Source organism: Rhincodon typus, chromosome 7, assembly GCF_021869965.1.
Source record: "Rhincodon typus isolate 14 chromosome 7, sRhiTyp1.1, whole genome shotgun sequence".
NCBI classification, from domain to species: domain Eukaryota; kingdom Metazoa; phylum Chordata; class Chondrichthyes; order Orectolobiformes; family Rhincodontidae; genus Rhincodon; species Rhincodon typus.
Window position 1 is genome coordinate 69,229,654 of NC_063338.1, and position 26,927 is coordinate 69,256,580.

The following is a 26,927-nucleotide window of genomic DNA, read 5'->3' on the forward strand; positions in this document are numbered from 1 at the left end:
TTTGCTGGAAAACAACTTACTGAAGGAAATCCAATCAGCAGTCAATTACTGTGAAACTCAAATCATTGTTTAACAGAATTTTCTCATTTTCCTCTCTTGAATGTGGAGGTTGGTGGAGGTATTGAAGAACTTCAGACTTGAGATCCTCAGGGGCAGTTTTCTTGAAATCTGTTACATTTGTGAGGAAATCTATCAGACATTCCCCATTTTCATTTCCTTCAATGAAACATTCTGTGATATCAAAGTAAGAGGGATACTCATAACTCTGATATGTCACTCTCATTTCATCAAGCACTTTTCGCACATCAATGGGACCGCTTTCTCTAGGTAAACGGGATCTGAATTTTTTCCAAAGTGAATTCCATCCATTATGACCTGTTCGTAGTAAAATTTGACACGCAAAACAAAATTTAAAAGTATCTCATGTAGATTTCCCCTGGGGGACAAAAAAGAATTTATTGACAATATTTACAAATTATTCATGATTTTTCAGAAAGAAAACAATCTGTTGTCCTATTTATTCGGTCTATTAAGCAACTAGACTTATTGCAAAAATATATCCAATGGCAAGAAGGCATTCATAAAGTATTGAAAATCGTGTATAGTTTGAATATCATTAAGTGTAAAAAGCTGAGTTAAAAAAAAAACAATTTTTAAAAAAAATCATTTCACCAATATCAAATATTGGTGAATCAAAGTAAATTGCAGCACATAAAATAGGCCATTCAGTCCATCAAATGTTTCCTCCTACATTTAACGTAATTCTTAGTTTTTCCCCATATCTTTGCATATTTCCCCCTTTTTTAAGCATTTAATTCCCCGATGAAAGTATCTGCTAACTTCACTTCAGCTATAGTTTCTTCAGAGAATTTCACATTCTTTATGAAACAATTTTTCTCGTCTTTATACTTCTGTAATATTTTCTTTAATATCACAGTAATACAGAATTTCTACAGTTTAGAAGGAGATATTTGGCCTTTCATGTCTGCACTGGCTCTCCAACTTCACTGATTTTAATTCTTCTGCCATCTCCTCAAAACCCTGAACATTGTTAACTTTTAAGTAATCGTTTAATTCCCATTTACTGCTTTAATTGAACATGCCTCCCCATGTCCTCAGCTAGTGCATTCCAGATCTTAACTGCATGAAAAGGCTACTTTTCTCACATCACTTTTGCTTCTTTTGCCAATTAATTTAAATCTGTGCCCTTGCGTTCATGATCTTTTCATGTGTGAGAACATTTTTGTCCAGACCCACCATGCTCTATTGGATCTCTTTTCAGCTTTCTTTTCTCAAGGAAAACAGTCTTAACTTCTTAAACATAAATTTATAACTTACATTTCTCACCCTCGGAATATTCTTTGAATTATGTTCTGCACTCTCTTCAATACTTTCATGTCCTTCCAATAGTGCAACACCCAGACTAGACATAATAGTCTAGTTGGCTAAAGCCAAAGTTTTGTCTTATACAAGTTCAATATAACCTTCTTGCTCTTCTACTCTATGTTTTCATTAATAAAACCTAGGATACTGAATGCTTAATTGCCTCAATTTGCTCTCTCAACCTCTCCTGCCACTTTTACTGATTCATACAGTTACAACAAAGTCTCCTTGCTTTTGCCCTCCCTTTAGAATTGTATAATTTACTTAATATTTTTCTCTGTTTTCCCAAACAAAATAAATCACCTCACATTTCTACACATTAAATTTCATCAGTTGTTTCTCAAACCTCTGAAATATTAATATTGATCTCTCTTTCTGCATCTTCTCTATGACTGTGACACTGCTTTCTGCACTCTGTTCTGCTACCTTGACACATTTTATATAGTACAATCTGCCTGCATAGCACATAAAACAAGACTTTTCACTGTACATGTGACAACAATAATTCAAATCAAATCAAACTTGTCTATGAGACAACAAGGTGCAGAGCTGGATGAACACAGCAGGCCAAGCAGCATCATAGGAGCAGAAAGGCTGACGTTTCGGGCCTAGACCCTTCATCAGAAAAAACTTGTCTATGTCCTTTTGGTAGCTCTACATTAATCTTTTTGTAGTTTAATATCTCGAAGTTTCATATCATTTTCAATATTTGAAATTATGCAATGCACACAATGTTTAGACAATTAATATATATTAGTAATAGTCAGTGACTCAACACTAGCACCTGGTGAATTCTACTGCATACGTTCATCCAGCACAAAAAAAATGCCAACAACTTGTACTCACTGTTTCCTGTCACTCAGGCAATTTCAAATATATGTTGCTACTGCCACTTTTATTCTATGACAATATTTGACTACTTGTAATCACCTCACTAGTGAAAACACTTTCCCACTAATGAGTCATTAAACTTTCTATAACATTGTCTTTTCTCTCCTTCAATGAAATAAGGGCAAACATCTGATGTAATTTCCCTCCAAGTAGAAATTTTCATCAGCATCATGATTTGAATGAAATTATGCTTTTTGAATTGTTATTTATAGCCTTTCAATAAAGAGCAACCCAAATTTGCACACAATGTTCTAAGTATAATATGATTAAGACTTTTATTCTGGTTCCACTTGACCTTGGTGAACCAATTTTCACATGGAAGCATTAGTTTGGTAGTGTAAAGTAAACAGGATGATGTTTGATGCAGGAAATGATGAGTTGGTGAAGACAAGTGTTTCCTAATTCTACTGTGGATATTTCTGTAAAAGTAGAGCATACAACAAAGAACAATACAGCAAAATGTTGAGCTGAACATGATACCAAATTAAACTGATCCCTTCTGCCTGCCCTTGTTCCATATCCCTGCATATACATGTGCTTATCTAAAAGTCTGCCTCCACCACACTCGTGCCACTCTGTGTAAAAAAACGTGCTTCTCACATGCCCTTATTATTTCCCTCCTCTCACCTTAAACGCACGCCGCCTAGTTTCAGACATTTCAACTGTGGGAAAAAAGATTCTGACCGTCAACCCTATCTATGCATCTCATATTTTTATAGACCTCTATCATGTTTCCCCTCAGCCTCTGCTGCTCCAAAGAAAATACCCTGAGATTTTCTAGTCTCTCCTTGTAGCCCTCATGCCCTCTAATCCAGGCAGCATCCTGGTAAACCTCTTTTGCACCCTCTCCAAAGCTTCCACATCCTTCCTGCAATACGGCAACCAGAATTGAACACAATACTCTAAGTGTGGCCTAACCAAATTCTTATAAAGTTGCAACATAAGATCCTGATTCTTGTACTCAATACCCCAACCAATAAAGGCAAGCATGCTATACAGCTTCTTTACCACCCTATCTACTTGCATGGCCATTTTCTGGGAGTATGCACTTGAACCCCAAGTACCCTCTGTACATCAATGCTGTTCAGGGTCCTGCCATTAATTGTATACTTTTTCTTAGCATTTGATCTCCCAAAGTGCAGAACCTCCCACTTACTTGGGTTAAACTCCATCTGCCATTTCTTTGCCCATATCTGCAACTGATCTATATCCCTCTGTATCCTTTGACAACCTTCTACATTATCCACAACTCCACCAATCTTTGTATTGGCTGCAAATTTACTAACCCACCCATCTACGTTTTCATCCAATTCATTGGTACTTATCATAAATAGCAAAGGTCCCAGTGCTGATCACCGCGGAACCCCACTAGTCACAGACCTCCAGCCTGAAAAACACCCTTCAATCACTACTCACTGACTTCTATGTGCAAGCCAATTCTGAATTCACGCTTCCAAGTCACCTTGGATCCCATGCATCTCAATCTTCTGGATGAGCCTACCATGAGGGACCTTGTCGAAAGCCTTACTAAAATCCATGTAGACAACATTCACTGCTCGACCCTCATCGATCATCTTTATCATCTCCTCAAAAAATTCAATCAACTTGGTAAGACATGACCTGCCCAGCACAAAGCCATGCTGACTGTCCCTAATGAGGCCTTGCTTTTTCAAATGTGCGTAAATTCTATCCCTAAAAATTCTCTCCAATAGCTTCCCAACTACCAATGTGAGACTCACTGGTCTATAGTTTTCTGGTTTGTCCCTATTTCCCTTCTTGAACAAAGGAACAACATTAGCTACTCACCAGTTTTCTGGGATCTCTCCAGCAGCTAGCAAGGATACAAAGATCTTGGTCAAGGCCCCAGCAATCTCCTCTCTTGCCTCTCTCAATAACCTGGGGTAGATATCATTGGGCCCCGGGGACTTATCCACCTTAATGCTCTTCAAGAGACCCAACACCACTTCTTTCTTGATCTCAAAGTGCTGTAGCATTTTAGCATGCTCCACACAAATGTCACTATCCTCCATATCCTTCTCCTGGGTGAATATTCATTTAGGATCTCACCCACATTCTCTGCCTCCAAGCAGGAATTTCCTCCTTTATCCTTGAGTGGTCCTACCTTTTCCCTAGTTATTCTCTTGTTTTTAATGTATCTACAGAATGCCTTAGGATTCTCATTAACCCTACTTGCCAAGGTCATTTCATGGTACCTTACTGCTCTCCTAATTCTCTGCTTCAGTTCTTTCCTGCTCTCTTTATATTCCTCACAGGTCCTGTCTGATTTCAGCTTCCTAAACCTTATATGTCCTTTTTTCCTTCTGACTAAATTCACAACCTCCCTCGTTATCAAAGGGTCCCTTACCTTGCCATCCTTGTCTTTCATCTTTACTGGAACACGTCAGTTCTGAACACTCATCAGCAAGTCTTTAAACAATTTCCACATGTCAAATGTGAACTTGCCTGATAACAGTTCCTCCCAATTAACACTCCCTAGGTCCTGCCTAATACTGTCATAATTTGCCTTCCCTCAGTTTAGTACTTTGCCACAAGGTCCTGATTTATCCTTATTCACATTTATCTTAAAACTTAAGGAGTTGTGATCACTGTTTCCAAAATGCTCTCCCACTACAAGGTCAGCCACATGGCTCGGCTCATTAGCCAGTACAAGATCCAATATGGCCCATCCTCTAGTTGGACTTTAGTTGGACTAAAGTTAAAGAATATCATCCTCTGGTCAGAACGCGAGAGTTTACTGTGGCAAGGTTTAGAAAGGATGTAGGAAGTAGATAAAGTACAGTTAAAACAGACTTGTTTGAAAAATTTGATGCTGCCCATTAGTATTCAATTACTACAGCAATGTTACATTTCAACACCATTTACAAATGGAGTATCTTTAGAATCTTTAGGTAACTTTGTATTTTTGAAACACAACAGAAATTAATAGGTACAGGCATGAGGGCTAACTTCCAGGTGATTTCAGTAATAATAATTAGTTACTTACAATGCACAGCATTGACAGCTATCCATTGCTTTCTGTCATCTGGTCAATTATTTATCTACTTTGCAATTTTTCACTTTATTGTTTGTTAATTCTTGTTTGTTTGTTTATTACAAATTTCTTGTGAAGGAAAGGTTGCTTTAGTCCCAGAGATCTGCTCTCTCATGATAGAAAGGCAACTGGTAATGGTTTAAGGAGGAGCAAATTATTGCAGATGCTGGAATCTGTACTGAAAACAAACAATGCAAATCACAACGGGTCTGGTAGCATCTGTGGAGAGAGACAGAGAGCAAGCTAATCTTTTGAGTCTGGCTGACTCTTCATGAGCTGACGTGATGTGTGGAGGGTGCAGCATTTATGTAATGGTGGGTGGGTCAGGTAAGGTTCTGGGTGAGAAAAGGTATTGATAGAGTAAATTCAGTGATTGGAATGTGAGAATGGCAGAACAACGGTGTCTCTAACTGCCAGACTGGAAAGAACTGATAGTCCCACTGGAGTTGGGAGGGGGGAAAGAGGACATGGTGCCAGAGAATGTAACAAGTAAAGCTAAAAGAAATGGAAGGCATGGGGATGTGTTTATAATCTGAAGGTTTTGAACTCTGTATTAAGTGCAGAAGGTTGTAAAATGCCTTGTCTGAGGATGAGATGTTATTCCTCCAGTTTGAGCTGTGATTCACTGAAACACTGCAGCATGCTAAGGACAGACATGTGGGCATGCGAGCAGGATGCTGTGTTAAAATGACTGGCTACAGGATTGGTTTAACCTAAGGGTTACCACATGTCCTGCAAGAGGAGAGGTTGAGAATGAGGGACCTTCATAGTAACCTCAGCTGTTATGGGAATTGAACCTGTATTGTTGATATCACCCAGCATTGCAAGCCAGACATCCAGCCAAATGAGGTAATCAAACCCCAGGAAAGCCAGGAGGTAGATGAATATAATAGATGTGAATTTGGTTATCTTCCCTGTAGAGTTTCAATTTGTGCAGGTAAAAGGCTGCAGAGAATAACAGTACAAGATTATCAGAAATATTGGACAATAACTTATTTGTATTCTGTATTATTAGAAGTTTGCCATTCCTTTCCAGAAGGCTCTGAAAATACTTGATAGTATGATGCACATTTTCCACAAAGTATAACATCTAGTCAGGAAAAATAAAAACACAATTGTGGTCTTAAATAAGGCAAATCCATATTTTAAAATTAATTGGGATACAATGATCAGTGTCTAAAAATAGGAGCTTTGAAATTCTGGTTGGCATATCCTGGAATCTTTGATCCAATGACAACAAACTTGTTTAAGAAATCAGTTTCATTCTGTGAAATATCATAAGGAAATAGCAAGGTTTAAATGTAAGAATATAAATATAATGCTGGCATTTCAGAGGAGGTATTTTTCTGTTGATATCTGGAATGAGTGGTAATTTCTTATGAGGATAGGTTGGACAGACTAGACTTGTTTCTGCTGGAGTTATGAAGAGTGAGTGGATTTCATTGAAGCCTATGAGATCCTGAACAACCTTATGAATGTCAATATCAAAATGTCATTTTGTGTTTTGGGTGAGCCCAGACCCAAGGCAGCTGTCTTTAAAAAATAGACGTCGCCCTTTTAGGATTGAGATGAGGAGAAATCTTCCTCTCAGCAAGTTTTGCAGCATTGGAATTCTCTCCCTCACAAGGTGGTGGTATGGAGTCATTGAATACTTTTAAAGCAGAGTTAGAATCTTGTTCTGCAAATAATTGAATGTTATTGTATCCCTTGCTGGGACTGTGGAATGGAAGAGAACTTAGGAGCAGTAATGCTAGTTAATGGAGTAGTATGCTTCTCCTGTGAGATGTGGGAGATCAGGGAGAAGTCAAATTGTCTGCAGGAAGAAGGAAGTATTTCCACCTGCTCCTTCTATCAAACCACATGGATCAGATGGAGTGGTAGTTGGACCCACTGAGGAGCATACACAATGCAGAAAGTTTTGTAGATAGGAGTTTCAGGGATGTGGTCACACCAGACAGGTGGTGACCACCAGGAGAGGCAGGCAGGCAGTGCAGGAGTCCCCTAAAGCCATTCTCCTGTCATTTTGGATACTGTTGGAGCTGTGGTACCTCAGGGGAAAATAACAGCAACAGCCAGATCAGTGACATCATGATTGGATCTGTTGTACAGCAGGAAGTGTCAAAGTGTAGAGAGGCAATAGTAATAGGGACTCTATAGTCAGCGGCATAGGTAGGTGTATCTGTGGCCGCAGGTGAAACTCAAGGGTGGTGTGTTGAAAGAGGAAGTTGAGCAGCCAGAGATGTCCCATTTCGGTAGCAACAACATAGACAGAAAGAGAGATAAGGTTCCGCAAAGGGAACTTAGGGCTTTAGGTAGGAAGTTGAAAAGCAGGACCTCTAGTGTTGTAATCTTGGGATTACTTTCTGTGCCAGAAGCAGGAAGATAGTACAGTTGAATGCATGGCTAAAGAGCTCATGCAGAAGAGAGGGTTTCAGTTATCTGGTTCATTTAGATCTCTCCCAAGGCAGGAGGGACCTTTACACGAAGAACAGGTTGTACCTAAACTGGAAGAGCACTCATATCCTGCAGGGAGGTTTGCTAGTGCCACTCAAAAGGGTTTGAACAGGTGTGGCAGATGGATGGGAACGAAAGCAATAGGTCAGTGTGTAGTGTGATTGAGGAGAGGGTCGAGGTTAAGTCAAATAAGTCTAAAAGGAAGAACAGGCAGGGTCAGGTTCATGAATATGGCAGAACTAGCGATCTGAATTGTATTTATTTTAACATAACGTTTATAACAGATGAGGTAAATGAGTTTCAAGCCTGGATTGCACATAGAACTATGATGTTGTAGCCATTATGGAAATTTGGTTGAGAGAATGCAGGACTGACAGGTCAAAGTTCTAGGATGTAAATATTTCAAATGTGATAGAAAAGGATGTAAAAGAAGTGGGGAAGTGTATTATTGTTTAATGAGAATGTCACAGCTGCAGCAAGAGAGGATATTTTAGAAAGCTCATCTAATGACGCCTTATGGGTAGAACTCAGGATTAAGAAAGGTACAATCACGATAATGAGGTTATACTGTCGGCCTTCCAATAGCCAGTGAGAGACAGAGGAACAGACTGTGGAAAGATGTAAGAGAAACAGGGTTGTTATACTGGGTGATTTTAACTTCCCCAATATTGACTGGGACTCCTTTGGAGCCAAGGGCTTAGATGGTGTAGAAATTGTTAGGTGTGTCCAGCAGGACTGCTTGAAACAAAATATAGATATAGTCCAACTAGGAGGGGTTGAACTAGACATTGTATCAGGGAATAAGCCTGAGCAGATGATTGAATTTTCAATGGGGGTGCATTTTGGAAACAGTGATCATAATTCCATAAGTTTTAAGATAGTTATGGATAAGGAGAAGACCGTTCTTCAGGTGACAATGCTAAATTGGAGAAGGCTAATTACAACACTATTGGGCAGACATGTTAACTCGGATTTTTCTTCACAGGTACTGCTAAACCTGCTGAGCTTTTCCAGCAACTTCTGTTTTTGTTCCTGATTTACAGCATCCGTAGTTCATTTTTTTTTTGTTAAATATTTCCACTAGTTGGGGATACTATGACTTGAGAGTATAATCTCTAGAATTGGGGCCAATTGGATCAGGAGAGATGTCAGGAAGCACTTCTAGATTACAAAGGCTGATAAATGTTTGGAACTCTCTTCCACAAGCAGTGGATGCAGGGTCCAGTTGCTGGTTTTAAATTTGAGATGGATAAATATTTTGTTTAGCAATGTTGTTAAGGGATATAGGCCAAAAGCAGGTACGTGGAATTAGGCCACAGATTATTGAATGTGGAAAAGGCACAAGGGGTTGAATGGGCTACTTCTGTTCCTACACTCTTATTGATGTTCACAGATCTTGTCTGAAGTCGATAAAATAACTAACCCTTTAGCCCACTCCATCACACAAGCCAGCCCTCCATCCAGTGACTCCTTCTACATTTCTCATGTCTCTGGAAGGCACCCAAGGAAATCAAAGACCACACCACCCCCCACACCCCCACCACCCCCAGTTTTAATCTCTTCCAACCTCTTCCATTGGGCAGCAGATACAAAAGATTATACACATGTACCAACAGATTCAAGAACAGCTTCTTCCCCACTGTTATTAGACTTCTGAATGGACCTCTCAAATTCTAAATTTAATGCTGATCTCACTCTCTGTGTACTTTTGCTGCAGCTGTAACATTGTATTCTTCGCTCTGTTCTATTACCCTAACGCACTTTGTGTGGTCTGATCTGCCTGTCCAGCATGCAAAACAAAACTTTTCAAGTGACAATAATAAATCAAACCAAATCAAATCAAGCCAAACTCTAATATTAGAAGACTCGAGGTGTAGGTACAGAAATAGATCATTCAGCTCATTGAGTCAGCTCCACCATTCTAGGAAATTATGGCTAACTGATAACTCGCAACTCTACTTTCATGGCTGTTCCACATAAACATTGATTCCCATACTGACTGAAAATCTGTCTATCTCAGCCTTGAATATACTTAATGATGCAACCTCCGCAAGCCACCTGTGATAAGGAACTCACAAGCAATCTACCCTCTGAGAGAAGAAATTCTTCTTCATCTCTGTCTTTAAAAGGTGAGCCCTTATTCTGAGATTATTTTCTCTTGCTCTGGGAAACAACCTTTCTTCACCTAACCTGCAAGTCCCTAAGAATCCAGTATGTTTCAAAAAGGTCATTTCTCATTCCTCTAAATTCCAATGAGTACAGGCCCAACCTACTCAATTATTTCTCATAAGGCAGTCCCTTCATAACTGGTATCAGACACATAAGCCTTCTCTGGACTGTCTCTAATGCAAACATATCTTTCTTAGATAATGGGCCTAAAACTGTTCACGGTATTCTAGCAGGTCTGTGGACAGAATTCAGAGTTAATGTTTTGGGTCCAGTGACCCTTCCTCAGAACCGTTCTTTCTTTCTATCCACCAAATTTTTCCTTACTTGCTAAACCTGTCTGAAGAAGAGTCTAGGCCCAAAACGTCAGCTTTCCTGCTCCTCTGATTCTGCTTGGCTTGCTGTGTTCATCCAGCTCTAAACCTTGTTATCTTTATAACTTCTGTGGACTCATTCTGTACCAGAGGTGCCAAGGGCAGGCATTTTAAAGATGGAGAACAATCTACAAGATTAAATGTCAAAATGAAATCAATTCTAAAACTGACCATGGTACTTAGAACCATGAGTATTTTAGACACTAAGCAGCATGCATGTGAATTAGATCCACATTCAGCCCTGACTGACAGGTTGAATGCACCCTGTCTGCTGGTTACAATGTTCACCTGAACAGTAGTTACCTGAATCATATGGATGAAATCAAACTTCTTGCTTTTGTTTCTCTCCTTATTTTGCTTTTCATATTCTTCTGAACACATCTGGTTCCAAGTGAAAGAGATGTTAAGTCCTTGATTCTTCCTTTTTACAAGCTCTGAAAGTAATGAAGAATTAGAAGGGCTTTCCTCTTGTTAATAAATGATCAGAAATGCTATCCTTTTTGCCAATTCATCGCATCCAGGTTTCTGAAACCAACTTTTAGACATGTTGCTGTCTGCTTTTAGGTGAAAACAGTGGCATGTTAGGTATAGTCAAAGGAAATAACATAATTAAACATTGCACTAATTTGTTTGCATTTCAACATATTACTGAAAATCATTAACTGTTTTGTAAAATGTACACATCTTTAATCAACAAATCCAGTAGAAAGTGGTGCTTTTTTTCATTCTTTCTTGCGGTGTGGATACCACTGCTGAGCCATGATTTATTGTCCAGCCCTAATTGTCCTTGACATAGTGGAGAGCCATTTTCCTGAACCTTTGCTGCCATTCGCTCTCTTTGCTCTCTGTAGGTATGCACACACGCTGTTAGGGGGGAAGTTCCAGGATCTTGATCTAGTGATTGTCAAGGAATGGCATATAACTCCAAGTCAGGATGCTGTGATTGATTAACTCCGTGGGTTTATTCATTTAGAGCAGTAAAACACATTTCAAATTATGAAATAGATATTACAGCAAGCCAACCCAATTCTATGTGTACAGCTGGTAAGCACAAAGCAGACTAATAGTCAGGCAAAGTCACAATATTATGTACACACTGCACATGGCGTCATTAAGGGCAAACCTTCTTAAAAGTAACGGACAGATATAACCAGTAGAGGTCCTGGGTTTGGAATGTGTTTTCAAAGGAGGATTTGAGAGTTTCTGTAGTGCATCTTGTATATGACACACGCTGTTGCTGGTATTCATCATTGGTGAAGGATATGAATGTTTAAGGTGGTGGATGGGCTTCTGAGTTTTGTCTTGTATTGTGTCAACCTTCTTGAGTGTTGGTTGGCTTGCACTCATCCAGGCAAGTGAAGAGTATTTCATCACACTCTTGCCTTTTACCTTATAGATGGTGGGTTGACTTTGGGCAGACATTGGGTATGTTAATCATTGCAGAATTTGAACTACACAAGCTGCCATGGATTCTTTATTGTCTCTTCCAGGAGGCTCCCATGTGTAATAGTAGCCTCAAGTAAACAAAATGCCCAACTGACTTCTGCAGTAGGTGGTTCAAAGTGCCTATCTTTATTTTAGGCATTCATTGTTACATGCTTATGCTGATTTTTTGAAAGAACCATTAATTAGTTTTATTTCTGTGAGTTGGACAACTTTCCTGTTCAAATTTGTTTTCTTCATTAAAGCTTAATGAACTAGACATCAATTGTTACAAAAGTTGATTTGGTTCTTGATGTTTAATGGGCTCCTGATGTACAATCCAAGATGTGTACTCAGTCAATTCCAACATTATGCCTCAATATAATGGTAGGATTCTTATTACTGAATTCATATCTCACTGTTAGAGCTCAGTGGGATGCTTCACAATACCAGCATGACTATTGCAAGCAGTAATTTAATCAAAACACTTTTCTTGTGCCTGGTCAGTTGTGATACAGCACACTGAAACAGTGATCTGGGTTATCTTGGGTAATGAGTGGCTGCACATACATCGTCCCTGAGGCTGCTTGCTCCTTGTGTCAAAGATAGGCTTTTCAACTCCTTATCTGCTGGAGCACTCGTTTGTTTATAACTGCACATAGCAATTTATCCAATACAGCTCTCTAATGTAGAACCTAAGATCCCTCTCTCTCTACAATACTTATTCTAGACTGGCTGCCTGTGTCTTGCGTCTGTCAGAGTCATGTCACCAGTTACATCACAATGATTTACATCGATCTCTTCATATTATATTTCCCCTCAGGTTTCTCCCTACTTGGTCTAAATTATTCCAGTGGTTTCGTTTTACTTAGTTACATAGTGTTTGTTATCATTAACATCAGTACTACCATTGTCAAGGTTATCACCCGGTCTCAGCATGGACTCAACTCCCAGCTTTGAGGTAACAATAAATCTAATTCTAATTCCAGTACCAATATACACAGCCAATCCTCCCTCACTGGAATCTGAATCTCACAGGTAGATGTGGATCTCTGACTGGGCATGCCATTCTGACTCATTTGAGTTCAATGTTAGGGTGATGGTGCTAATTTATGTCTGGAAATGTTATACCACTATGTACACTTTTTGCAGTTTAGGTTTGGATGCCCATATCTTGTGATAACCATACTTGGTCTCATATCTTGGACTGGGTAAGACAAATGGCCTCCTCTTTCCACTGAATGTTCTGATAATGAAAGATCTCAATTCATCTGTTTGTCTGTTTATCATGTCTTTAGACTTCTATCCCTTAACCCAACTGTCTGTCCTGGCTTTAAGATTGTCAGTTTCCACTCTGGAGTTGCACCACGTCAACTGCTTTGTGGAATTTCTTGAGTTACTTTACTATTTGTACGTCTTCAGACATTTTTTATAATTTGAGGCTGAGCTCCAAAATTGGTATACCCATTTTTAACTTCCTTGCAATTAATATTTGTACTGGCATATACTCATTATTCAATGGTGTTGGTCTTTAACTGACTAGAACTAATTCTAATGCAACACTTACTTTTTTATACAACTAAGGGTGGAATTGAAAAATGGTCACCTCTTGTTTGCTCTCAACTGGTGTCTCCTCTTTACCTGATGTCAGAATCATGCGATCAGTTACATCGTTGTGATTTACATAAAACTCCTTATGCCACACTTTTGCCAATTCTATATCTTTATATCTTTATGTTCCATACATACTAACACGAAACTGCACTACATTCATAGAGGAAAGCAAAGGAAACTTCGGATAACCCGAAGCCAGGGAGAGACAAAGATTTTCAGATGTGGAGGAGGAATTCAGGAATGGTGAAGTTATAAGCCAGAGTTAATTCCAGATCATCAGAAGCTGTTGTGTAAGAAAAGTAGGAAATGTATGTGGAGACAACCTCCTTATTGGGCCAGCCCATGTAACATCCAGGAAATGTTGAGAACTGTTCATAAGTAACTTTACAATACACAATTTCTTCTTCCTCCAGGAAGATGCTGCAGTGTTTACTTCTGATCATAGTTTAGGTCAGAAACAACATTGAGCTTTCCCCATTTGTTTGTAATTGATTGTAAAATGACTCAGGTCAGTGAGCAGAAACATTGAATTTAAAAAGCAATATTTTGTGAACGATCATGCGCTTGATCATAGAATATAGTAATTCATAAATGATTAACTTATCTTTGCCAAAATTAGTTACCAGCCATCTTTGTATTGTGTATTATAACTATGTTTTCTACGATCAAATAAAAAGTATTTCTGTCTCATCTACTAATGAACATGGCCAGAAACATATTAAAGTTGAGTTCAAGCAAAACTGCTGCTTTCATCTGAAAGCACACATTGAATATCAGCATCTAACCTTAAAAGGTTACCTTTGTACTTGAAGATTTGTTTAGGATTAGGCTCCACCACTTCATTGTGAATTGAAACACCTGGATGCTTGGACTGAATTTTCTCAAGTATTTCAAAGTCTATTTCACCTGAATGAAGAAATAGAAAATTGCTGAATATTTCTTTCCAAATGTTCATTAAATCAACTGAAATAGTTAAACTACATTGAAACTGTTAGGATTTTACTGGTTCCTATAGCGAGATGGGTCTGGGTGGGCTGCTCCGAGGTTCGGTGTGGACTTGTTGGGCCGAAGGGCCTGTTTCCACACCGTAGGGATTCTATGATTCTATGATTCATTTCCATTTTTGTTTATCTTTCAAATCTAATTTCACTGACTTGAAAGCAATACAATCAATTCTTATGAAAATACAGCTAGCTAATTATGTTTTCATTGAATTCTGCAATTTTACTCAAGTCTGTTAATTGTTTTCAAAATAGAGAGTAAGGTGAATACATTGAAATAAAATCAAACAGATGAGACAGAATAATAGTCATAGGGAAGTAAAACAACACCAATAATCATTGGACATCCTGGGGTGGATGTGTGTATGTGTTTTTCTTAATTCATTCATGGGATGAAGGCATCACTGGCTAGGCAGCATTTATTGCCCATTCCTAATTGCCCAGAGGGCAGTTCAGAGTCAACCACATTGCTGTGGGTCTGGAGTCACATGTAGCCCAGACTAGTTAATGATGGCAGTTTCCTTCCCTAAAGGACTTTAGTGAACCAGATGGGTTTTCCCAATAATTGACAATGGATTCACAGTCATCACTAGATTGTTAGTTCCAGATACTTATTGAATTCAAATTCTACCATCTGCTATGGTGGGATTTGAACCCGGGTCCCCAGAGCATTATCTGGGTCTTTGGGTTAACATTGCAGAGATAATACGATGAGGCCAGTGCATATGTGCATGTGTGCATATGTGTGTGTTGCTGAGGGGTTTGGTTTCTCCTCCATCTGTGCTTCCTTATGTGCCTCCCTGCCTAACTTCCAACTCACCCACTCATTTGCCTCCTCAGAGTGCCTGATCCGTCTTTAGCTATGTCTGTGTTGTCCATGATGCTTTTGGCTGGACCTCCCTATGGTCTCAGCACTGCTCTGTTCTGGCACTGCTGGGTTCACAATCACTGTTGACCAGTCGTCAGGACAGGACTTCCATAATGTTCTGGGCTGTGCTCACAGCCTTCTGTAGCATCTTACAGTCCTGGACAGAGCAGTTGCCATACCAGGCCATTATGCACCCAAACAGTATGCTTTCTATGTTGCACTGTAAATGTTGGTGAGGGTCCTTATGGACATGTTAAATTTCCTGAGCTGTCTGAGAAAGAAGAGGTGTTGTTGTGCCTTCTTGACTGTCATATCTACGTGAAAAATCCAGGACAGGTTGTCAGTTATTGTCACTCCTAGAAACTCAATGTTCTTCACCCTCTCAACCTCAAGACCATTGATGTAAATGGGGGTGTGTTCTCCTCCCTTCTTTCTGAAGTCAATTATCAGTTCTTTAGTTTTGCCGATTGTTGGGAGAGAGATTGTTTTCATTGCACCAAGTCACCAAGGTCTCTGTTTCCTTTCTGTATACTGCCTCATCATTGTTTGATATCCGTCCTACCACAGTGGTCTCGTCAGCAAAATTGTAAATGTCGTTCATTTAGAACTTAGCAACACAGTCATGGGTATACAGGGAGTACAGTAGGGAGCTGATAATACACATTTGGAGGTTCCAGTATTGAGTGTTATTGTGGAAGAGGTGCAGTTGTCTATCTTCATTGATTGCAGTCTATGGGTCAACTAGCTGAGAAACCAGTTGCAGATGGTAGAGCTGACACCTAGGTCTCAGAGTTTTGAGATCAGTCTGGAGGGGATAGTGGTGTTGAAGGCAGAGCTGTAGTTGATGAGCAGGTGTCCTTGTTGTCCAGATGTTCCATGGATGAGTGCAGGGCTAGGGAAATGGCATCCACTGTGTACCTGTTACGTCAGTAGGCAAATTGTATGGGACTGAGGCAGGCTGGGAGACTGGAGTTGATGTGGGCCATGACCAGCCTCTCGAAGCACTTCACGATTATGGAGGTCAGAGCCACTGGCTAGTAGTTGTTAAGGCATGTTGCGTGTGCTTTCTTAGGTACTGGGATGCTGATGGTCTTCTTGAAGCAGTGGGGTCTACGGTTTGTAGGAGGGAGGGGTTGAAGATGTCTGTGAATACCTCCGCAAGTTGATTCACAGAGGAACTGAGTGCTTGGCTGGGGACTCCATCCGGGCCCTTTGCTTTCCTTGGTTGACCCCCCAGGGAGACCCATCTGACATCTGCAGCGGTGACAGTGAGCACAGGTGCGTCCGGGGCTGTCAGGGCAGGGGTCACTGCGCTGCTGGCATTCTCCTCAAACCAAGCATAGAGAGCATCAGCGAGGGATGTGTCTTTGCCTACTATCTTGCTCTGCTTCAATTTGTACCCTGTAATGTTCTTTAGGTCTTGCCACAGGCAGCGGGAGTCTGTTTGATTGGTTTGGGCCTCTAACCTGGTCCGGTACTGCACCTTGGCATCCCTGATGGCTTTGTGGAGGTCATATCTGGATTTTCTGTATAGGTCTGGGTCATCTGACTTGAATGCTGCATGTCTGGTCCCCAGTAGGGAGTGGATTTCTGAGATTTCAAGTTGGGGAACACCTGGATTGACTTCTTGGCATACTGTCCTCCACTCATCTGCTAGGTTTTTCACTGAGTTCTTGATGGTCCAGTCCAATGATTCCAAGCAGTCCCAAAGATGGCCTTCTGCTGCTCCAGACCAGCACTGTACTTCCTTTTGTGAAGGATCCTCTCATTTCAGCTTCTGCTTGTAAGCTGGGAGTCGGAACGCAGGGCTGTGGTCTGATTTTCCAAAGGGTTGGAGGGGGAAGGAGCAGTAGGCGTCTCTAATGGTTGTATAGCAGTGGTCCAGGATACTCGGTCATCTGGTGGGGCAAGAGATGTGTTGGCGGTACTTTGGCAGCATCCTCTTGAGGTTGGCTTTGTTGACGTCACCGTCCACAACAAAGAAGGCCTCGGGGAATTTCATCCCCAGAGTGTTTGTGGTTGTGTAAATTTCGTCTAGAAGTGGCAGATGGAGTTTAATTTAGAAAAATGTGAGGTGCTGCATTTTGGAAAGGCAAATCAGGGCAGGATTTATCCACTTACTGGTAAGGTCCTGGAGAGTATTGCTGAACAAAGAGACCTTGGAGTGCAGGTTCATAGTTCCTTGAAAATGGAGTCACAGTTAGATAGGATAGTGAAGAAGGCGTTTAATATGCTTGCCTTTATTGGTCAGTGCATTGTGTGGTGAGGAGCCTATTTGCATGCATTAACATACATTAATATCTCATCACTACCTCATCTCACCCTACTTTGATGTAGTTTCCATTCTTCCACCTGCCAGATAGAAATTAAATTAAACAGTGGCAATTTCAGGATTTGAGTGAAGATTCGTAGCTCAGGTGTTGGTTGTAGATGTTGCTGTGTTTGCTAAGCTAGGAGGTTTGATAGCAGACTTTTCGTCCCTTCACTAAGAGACATCCTCAGTGCTGTGGAGCCTCCTGTGAAGCACTGTTGTCTTGTGCTGGTGCAAATTTATATACAACCAGGAAACACCAAAACCTGAAACAATAACCACTCTACCATACATAAAAAACACCTCAGAAGTGACAGCCAGACTGCTCAGACCGCTAGAAATCATGACAGCAAACAAACCGGCAGCCACACTAAGACTGCAACTAAACAGGTGTAAAGACCCAACAGATACCATGGACAGAACAAATGTGGTTTACAAGATCCCATGCAGAGACTGCACAAAACACTATGTGGGACAAACAGGCAGGCAACAGGCAACTCACATACACAGTCACCAGCTAGCAACTAAACTACATCAGAGATAATAAGCACTGCTGATGCTAGAGTCAGAGATAACACCGTGTGGAACTGGAGGAACACAGCAGGCCAGGCAGCAAAAGAGGAGCAAGGGAGTTGATGTTTCAGGTCAGGACCCCTCTTCAGAAATGGAGATAGTAGGGTCCCGACCTGAAACGTCAACTTTCCTGCTCCTCTGATGATGCCTGGCCTGCTGTGTTCCTCCAACTACAGTACATGACCAGATGTCCTTGGTTTCAATACACGCAAATAAGAAAAACTACACTTTCAACTGGGACAACACTTCTAACGTAGGACAAGCCAAGCAGAGGACAACCAGGGAATTCTTGGAGGCTTGGCTTTCATCCACGGACTCCATCAACAAACACATTGAATTAGACCCAATATCCCGAACATTAAATGCACAATTGGAACCTGCACCTACCGGAAGCAGCAGAAACCACAACATACAAATTCGAACCGGCACAAGGCATCAACGCTTTATAGGAGGCTCCACAGCACTGAGGATGTCACCTAGTAAGGGGACTAAACATCTGCTATTAAACCTCCCAGCTCACCGAACATACCAACGTCTACAACAGGGACAGATCTCAATATGAAAGTCAGTAATTTGCTGGTAATCCAGACCTCTGCTTGCTCCTCAGAACCTCCTTCTTGGATCTCAGTCACCAACATCTCAGGGCACATATGAAGGGCTGTGAACACATGTACCACCACCCCTGTCCACAGAACCTAGCATCTGTCACCTGTCACAGAAAGCTAGCATACAATTCAGCAGGTAACAGGGAAGGCAAATGCAATGTTGATCTTTATTTGACAGAGAATTGAATATAAAAATACAAGGTACTAATTAGACCACAGCTGGAATACTATGTGGAGCTGGAGGAACACAGAAGGCAGCATCAGAACAGCAGGAAAGCTGATGTTTTGGGCCGGGACCCTTCTTCAGAAAGAAGAAGGGTTTTTTTCTGAAGAAGGGTCCCGACCTGAAACACCAGCTTTCCTGCACCTCTGATGCTGCCTGGCCTGCTGTGTTCCTCCAGCTCCACACCTTGTTATCTCAGGCTCCAGCATCGGCAGTTCCTACTATCTCTGCTGGAATACTGTGAACTCTTTTCTTCCCCTTATGTAAGGAAAGATATATTTGCTTTAGAGGACATCCAGAGAAGGTTCACTAAGTAAATTCTGAGTATGGAGATAAGGTTATTCCTGGGTATAGAGAAATAGATAGTTCACAAGCCTAAAGGGATCATAAGGCACGGGGAGAAAGCTGAGAAAAGGGTACTGAGTTGGATGATCAACTATGATCATGTTGAATGATAGACCAGGCTTGAAGTGCTGATTAGACTACACCTGCTCTTATTTTCTATATTTCCATAGTGAAACTGCATTATGAGGACAGGTTGAGTAAGTTGGATTTGGACTCATTGAAATTTAAAAGAATGAGAGGTGACCTTATTGAAACATTTAGTGCTTGAAAGGGTAGATGTTGAGAGGTTGTTTCCCTTGTTGGAAAATTTAGAATCAAAAGGCATAATTTCAAAATAAACCAGAGAGTGAATCTATGGATTTCCCTACTGCAGAGATCTATCAAGGGTGGAATCTGAGAAGTGTAGAAAGAAAGTTAATGACCTTCTCCACTCTGCCATGGAAGTGGCACAATCTTCTCTCCAGGACCACATTCTAACTCTGCTACTCCCACCAAGGCTGTTACCTGCAAAATCTTTCATCACGCATCTTTCCTGACGTTGTTAACCCTCCATGGCCTCTTCATTACCTATCCACTCACTCAGGGTATTTCCCACCTGCTCCAAATGTAAAGGCAAAGCAAGACGGGGATGTTGCAAGCATTCGGGTAGGCTCAGAGCGAGTGAGCAATAAGAGCAAAAAGTGAGTTGCTAACTGAAAACAAAACTTAAGCTTTAGAGAAAAATGAACCTTTTCACCCAACATCACTCATCCAATTTGTGGCAAATTGTGTGCAGACAAGTAGCATTCAGGGACAGGAAATGTTTAGTATCCCCACTGAAGGACTGGCCCTTGAACTCATAATGCCAAAATTGGTGAATAGCAACAATGTGAAATGGGGAGAAATAAAATTTTAGATACTTCTTTGGAATTGTTTGGACTTTGGTTAATTTTTGAGATCCACTGGTGGTGTCTCCAGAATCTCAAACTGCCGCATTCAAGTGTCTCCTCCAGGTTTCTAATGCCTCATTTGCTAAAGCTGCCACTTATATCCAGTTTGACACTCTCAAGGACAGTCAGATACAGAGAGCTATCGGATCTGCTGGACTCTCGCAAGGATGGGGAGTTATTAACACACATGCATCAAGCAGGTTTCCCTCAGAATAGTCCAGAATACTCATAAATCATCAATTGGAAGAATTGGAAATTACCATGCATACCTTTGAAAAATCCAGGCTGAAATTCTTCCTAAATCTATGCAGAGTATTGTATCCTTGCAGAGTGTGAATCGTTGGCTCCTTGGAATGAGGTGTATATTCTGAGGACCTAGCTGATGATGTTATAAGGCAGAGGTTGACCTCCCTCCCCAATAACTAAAACTGAAACATCCAGAGAGGAGAGCCTCACCCTACAATCTGTAAAAAAAATGAGTGTGAACAGTGGTGTAAGCTACCTTTTCCGCAACTTCTAGTGGTTAAGTAAAATAAACCCCTGACACTCACTTTACAATCAACAAGTTACAATTTATTTATCTAAATCTAACAGTGAACAAATTAATTAAACAATTAACAAACCAAATAAACTCCTTCTAATTACTACTTATTGCAGAATAAAACAAGATTCTAATGGTATGTTATTCCAATAAATATAAGTCCCTCTTATATAAAATAAAATTTTTAAAAATTAGTCTCTCGAAATTACAGCCAGGTTACATGTCTTCCGCAATGTTCTGTGTCTTCTCTGTCAAATGTTCTATCAGGAACGAATTCTCCGTTAAACGTTCTGTCAGGAATATTATCTAATTGTGCCATTGATACCTTTGATTTAGACGGTGCTTTCTCTAAGACTTAGAGCAGAGGTTGAGAACCAGCAATGCTCTCTCGAGAGCTGTTAACTCTGGCAGGAGGCAATTAATTCCTCTGATTTTTTCCAATTGCCCTCCCGTTTTATACCCTTGATGGCATATTAATTTCTTACAATAGGATTGACCCTATATTGTCAAAACCATCAGATTTAAATTTAATTGGTTTTTGGTATCTAAGTGCCTGATTCAAATTGATTGGCTAAAATCAAAACTTGTTGTCTTGACAACAAAACAAAACTGCTGCTCGGCCTGCTAACTGTACAGCTTTTTGATACAAATGTTTCAATTCAAATGCTCTCTGTTCACGTACAAACCCACAAGTTGCTGCCCGCAGATATCCTTTTTGAATCTCTAATCATAGAAATGTGCATCATCTTTGAAACACAACACGTGCTGTTTTCCCCATAGCCTTTTACAAACATCAATATTTTACAAACATCAAACTCTAAAGTCCTGCGTTCCAATCCACAAGTACTCTACCCAACTTCACAGCAATGAAGTCTGTGAGAAAATCTGCAAGTGATGCGGAAGAGAACAGGAGGTGAATTCGGATAGTGCCTCATCATGGGTATCTAGATGGTTGTAGTCTACTGTGCCCTCCAAAGATCTCAGTATACTGATGAATAGAACCGCTGGAAGAGGAAGGTTCAGGCAATTGGCATTGTACTTTTCCTATACCTCCACTGAGGAGTCAGATGGTGACCAGAGTGAAAGTAGTTACTCACCTATCTGCCAGCATATATGACAATGCCTCATATCCACCTGGCTGAACATAAACTATTCCCATTGTCAAAAATCCAGTTGTTTTTCGCAGACCATATACATGTGTTCCTTCAGGAGTTGTGATCAGTATGTTTTGTGATGAAAGTGTTGCTTGTTTTCATATCTGATTCCCTGGATTATGTGACCCAATGAACAAAATCACTCAGTAGCAAGGTTGTGTGTGTTTAGAAATTAAATCTGTTTATACTCACAAACTCGCGGCCACACCTTCACACATACAATCTCATACACATACAGGTCGGATAGAAATGAAGGAAACATGCTGGTAAAGATTATTCTGCCTGTCTGTGTCCAGATTTTTTTTAAAAATTGATTGAATATTACAAGGGCACAATATACAAGGGAATGACACATTACATTCCCTCCTTCCCCGTCTTACAATTCTGTCATGTCATCCCAGTAAAGCATTCTCCACATAGAATACAATATAAAGAGAAAGAGCATAAGAATTACAATTTGAGTATTACATTTCTTTGAGTAAATACCATGAATGTAACTACTGTGCAAATATTATGGGAGAATTTAATTCCACCTCCCAGTGCCAAGTCAAGTTCCAAGTTTTTCTTCATAAGAAAATTTCTTTTGCCATGTAATTTCACCAAACTCAATTTCAAATGCAAATTTGATTTGATTGCTCTATGTAACATTTATTAAGGAGTTTATAAAATTCTTATGGGTATATTTTCACATTGGTTGATTCACAAGTTAACAAATTAGTTATTGCAGGGGGAAAATGCTAAATTAGTTGCAATTCTGAAATCAATGCAAAGGTTTTGCCAGTATCATTATATTCCTTCGCTCTATCTGTGGGTTTTTGCTTATTCCCTTGGAACTATATGATAAATGGAAATTCTGAGCAGACTTCCATAGTTATAATGGTAGCAACATCGCCACAGCTATTTGTTGGAGCCTTGGTGCAATTGCAGGCTTATCAGACAATTAATTGCCTAGTGTTAGCACTTTCATCCTTTTAAGGATCCCCCATGTGGATTATTCTTGTGTTTTCTACAGAATAAAATATAAGGGTTGTAACAACATTCAAACATGATCTGTTTCTTTGTATGTTACAGTAAATATATACATATATTTATAATGAAATAATGGTAACTGTAGGGCCTACCTGAACCACTTCCTACCCCCAGCACATTTAGACAGGAGGCTCCGTTTTTCCCAATACTGCAAATAAAGAAAATCTTTATTTTGAACATTCATTAAACTGCATACAATGACATTTCTCAGAACATTGTAAATCTTAATTTTAACATTCAAAAGATTAGCAGTTGATTCACATACCTACAAAGCAAAAAGTATCAAATTGTGCAAATTATGCTACTAAATATGAACAAGCAATTAGTCTAAGTTTTGCAATAGCAATGTAGTGAATCTTCAGCACCCATTATTACTCATCTGAAATTAATTGCAATGGAGGTCACACATACAATTAAAATGGAAATCCAAAATTGGGCAGCACGGTGGCTCAGTGGTTAGCACTGCTGCCTCACAGTGCCAGGAACCTGGTTTCAAATCCACCCTCAGGTGACTGTCTGTGTGGAGTTTGCACATTCTCCCCATGTCTGCATGGGTTTCCTCCATGTGCTTCGGTTTCCTCCCACTGTCCAAAGATGCGCAGGTTAGGTAGATTGGCTGTGCTAAATTGCCCGTAGTGTTCAGGGATGTATAGATTAGGTGGGTTATAGGGGGATGGGTCTGGGTGGAATGCTCTGAGGTTCGGTGTGGACTTGTTGGGTGGAAAGGCCTGTTTCCACACTGTCAAGATTCTATGATTTTCAAAATGTTCCTGTCACTGATTCTATGCATTTGGAGATGCTGTATTATTGAGGTACTTCAATAATGCAATAAATTAGAAATCAAATATTGGATGAAAGCAATCTTTTACTCTCAGCATTGTAGTAAAACCCTTTGAAAAAGTTATTATTTTTTGAATTAGGCTTAACTGAAATTTAACTGGCATACCCCACTTGCACGTAATTGCAAGCAGCATTACTGAATCTGAATGTTTAGGCTTATATTTGTTGAATGTCAATTCTTTTTACACTTTGACAAGAAAATTAACAAATGTTTTGTTTTTTCCAAAGGTTATGATATTTTAGCTTCCACCTTAATACCTAGTCAATATCTGAACAATTTATTCCACAATCTATAATATTTAAAAGTTATTCCATTTCCAGTTTTTTCATCTTTTCTTTATGTGCAAATTATTTTAACTGTAACTCAGTACTAATTGGTTCCAATGTTTCACTACACCTGATCCTTCCTACAGTTCCATTAAGCCAAAATGTTGTGCTAGCCCTTCAATTTTTTCTGCCTTCTTAGCTATCAAAGGAAATTTTATTTCTAATTTATATGTCAATGGAATTAACCTGACTTTTATGGTCTCTTTTTATTCTGCCAGGGACATCTCTGCTACATGCTGGAAGTCTTTGGGAGTTTCTATTGGCATTATTATTCGGGTAGAAATAATGTGCATGAGAAAGGGGAAAAAGCAGGAAATTGACAGGAAGTCATTCACTTATTTAAGTAGCTGCACTACGTTCAAGCTCTTTCTTCTCTCTCCCTCTTGTCCTTTTTCACTTAGCTTCTGGATTTCTGGAGAAAGAAATAGCAGTAGTGACAACATTGTGGGGAGTACGGCAGTGGCTGTGGGTCTTGAGTGGTGTCAGCTGGAGGCCTGGTGTGGGGAAGTGGCTGAGGTCGCAGAGCATTGTCGGCTGGAGGTCCAGTGTGGGAAACTGAGACCAATGTGGTCAGAGCAAGCCTGAAATGCCAGTGAGGGAGGTCTCCCAGTATCTGCAGTGTCGTGAGCAGGAAGCCTGAGATTTCCCAGACATTAGGCCAAAGCGGAGGAAACTGAGCCCTTGCAGGGAGTGCGCTTAAGAAAGACTGTTGAACTTTTATTATAAAAATCTTACCTCGCGTGACTGCGGCCTTTCAGTTGTTTCAGTGGCTGGAGTCTGGAAGAAAGCGCGAGGGCAGCCTGGGAAGGTAAGCTTCCACCCAATAAATTTGGGAGTTAACTAATACCTGAGACACTACACGCGTAGTGTCTCCCATCCTTCCACCTCCTCTAACCTGATAATAACGACAAAGTGTGGTGAGCAGGTAAGCTATTTGCATTTTTTTACCTCATCTGTTTGTTATCTTTCGGGGTGGTCACCTAGACGCCAAATCTTCTGGGAGCGGGTCGGAAGGCAAAGCCGGAGTCTGTTTGAGTATATAACGGTGTAGACTTACTGGTGCAGAGAACACTGCGAAACTAAAAAAAAATTAATTAATTTTAAATAATTATCTAAGTAGAGATGGCAGGTCAAGTGATGTGTTGTAGCTGTATGATGTGGGAGCTAACTAATCCCATTGAGAACGGCAGTGACCATATCTGCAGCAAGTGTTGGCTCCAAACACTGCGGCACATCCGGGAGGGGGAGAAATACCTGGATGCTGTGTTCCAGGAGGCAGTCACACCTGGTAGATTAACTAATGTTAATTCGATTGGCAAGAAGGGACAGCAGTTTGTGACCACGAGTGAGGCAGGTAGAGGGACCCTGCAGACAGGGTCGCAGCCCTTGACATTGTCCCACAGGTATGAGGCACTTGCTCCCTGCGTGGATGAGGAACAGGGCTGCAGGAAGGATGAGTCAACTGACCAAGGCACCATGAGGCCATTCAAGAGGGAGGAGCAAAAAGACAGATTGTAGTTGTAAGGAATTCTATCATCAGCGGGATAGACAGTATCCTTTGCGAGCACAGACTTCTGGATAGATTTTCAAAAAAGTGAGTAAGAGGAATCTGACCTTTCTTTCCTATGTAGCCCATTGACATAGAAGTTAATTGTAGGATTAAAATGCGTTGTAAATCTGAGTAACATTGTATTCAAAATAGTGCTGGAAAAAGCAAGTTGTAACACAGACAACTTTTGGCATTAATGATTTACATGAGCAAGTTCAAAAATTCTTACATACTAAATATGTAACAAAAGCTAGGCAAAAATACTACACATAAAGGTGCATGTTTTAACAGCACTCATATTCTTTTAAACTGTACTTCATTTTCTACTTATGCTATCAAATTAGCATTGCAGTCCATTCTTTTATTTAAATGAGCAGCATTTTTAAATAATGTTGAATTACATTATAGCCAACACGAGTTCACGTTTTACAAATATCATTCCCCTATTCATCAATCGCTTTATAGCCAATTTACATTGCCAGAACATGCGCTATAAGAGAACCCCCTGTATAGGAGTTGGGAGATCATGTTGCGGCTGTATACAACATTGGTCAGGCCACTTTTGGAATACTACGTTCAGTTCTGCTCTCCCTGCTATAGGAAGGATGTTGTGAAACTTGAAAGGGTTCAGAAAAGATTTACAAGGATATTGCCAGGTTTGGAGTGTTTGAGATATTGAGAGAGGCTAAATAGGCTGGGGCTATTTTCCATCAAGCATCGGAGGCTGAGGAGTGACCATATAGAAGTTTATAAAATCATGAGGGGCATGGATAGGGTAAATAAGCGAGGTCTTTTCCCTGGGGTGGGGAATCCAAAACTAGAAGGCATAATTTTAAGGTGCAAGGGGAAAGATTTAAAAGAACCTAAGGGACTACATTTTCACGAAGAGGGTGGTGCACTTATGGAATGAGCTGTCAGAGGAAGTGGTGGAGGTTGGTACAATTTCAACATTTAAAAGGCATCTGGATGGGATATGTTTCGGAAGGGTTTAGAGGGATATGGGCCATATGCTGGCAATGGGACTAGAGTAATTTAGGATATCTGGTCGGCATGGATGTGTTGGACCGAAGGATCTGCTTCCATTCTGTACAGTTCCATGACTCTATGCTCTAATCCCTCAGTTTTGAACATGATGTCTTACCTGGTTATGATACCTGGTAGATCATTGTCAAAGAATTTTTTCATGGTGATGTTCATCGGATCGTGCTAAGAAGAGTTCAAATGACTTCAGATACTGATCCTGAAATGAGCACTGGGGTTTCAAAAATGACTCCAT

General features: G+C 40.3%; 1 protein-coding gene across 1 annotated transcript; it reads right to left on the reverse strand.

Annotated features, from left to right (window-relative positions):
• Nucleotides 1–26,927, reverse strand: hnmt (histamine N-methyltransferase). The gene is given in 7 exon segments (XM_048599366.1): nt 1–381; nt 6,329–6,416; nt 10,624–10,754; nt 14,155–14,262; nt 23,028–23,083; nt 26,793–26,837; nt 26,839–26,927. Coding segments are annotated over 7 exon segments (864 nt in total). The 3' UTR covers nt 1–34.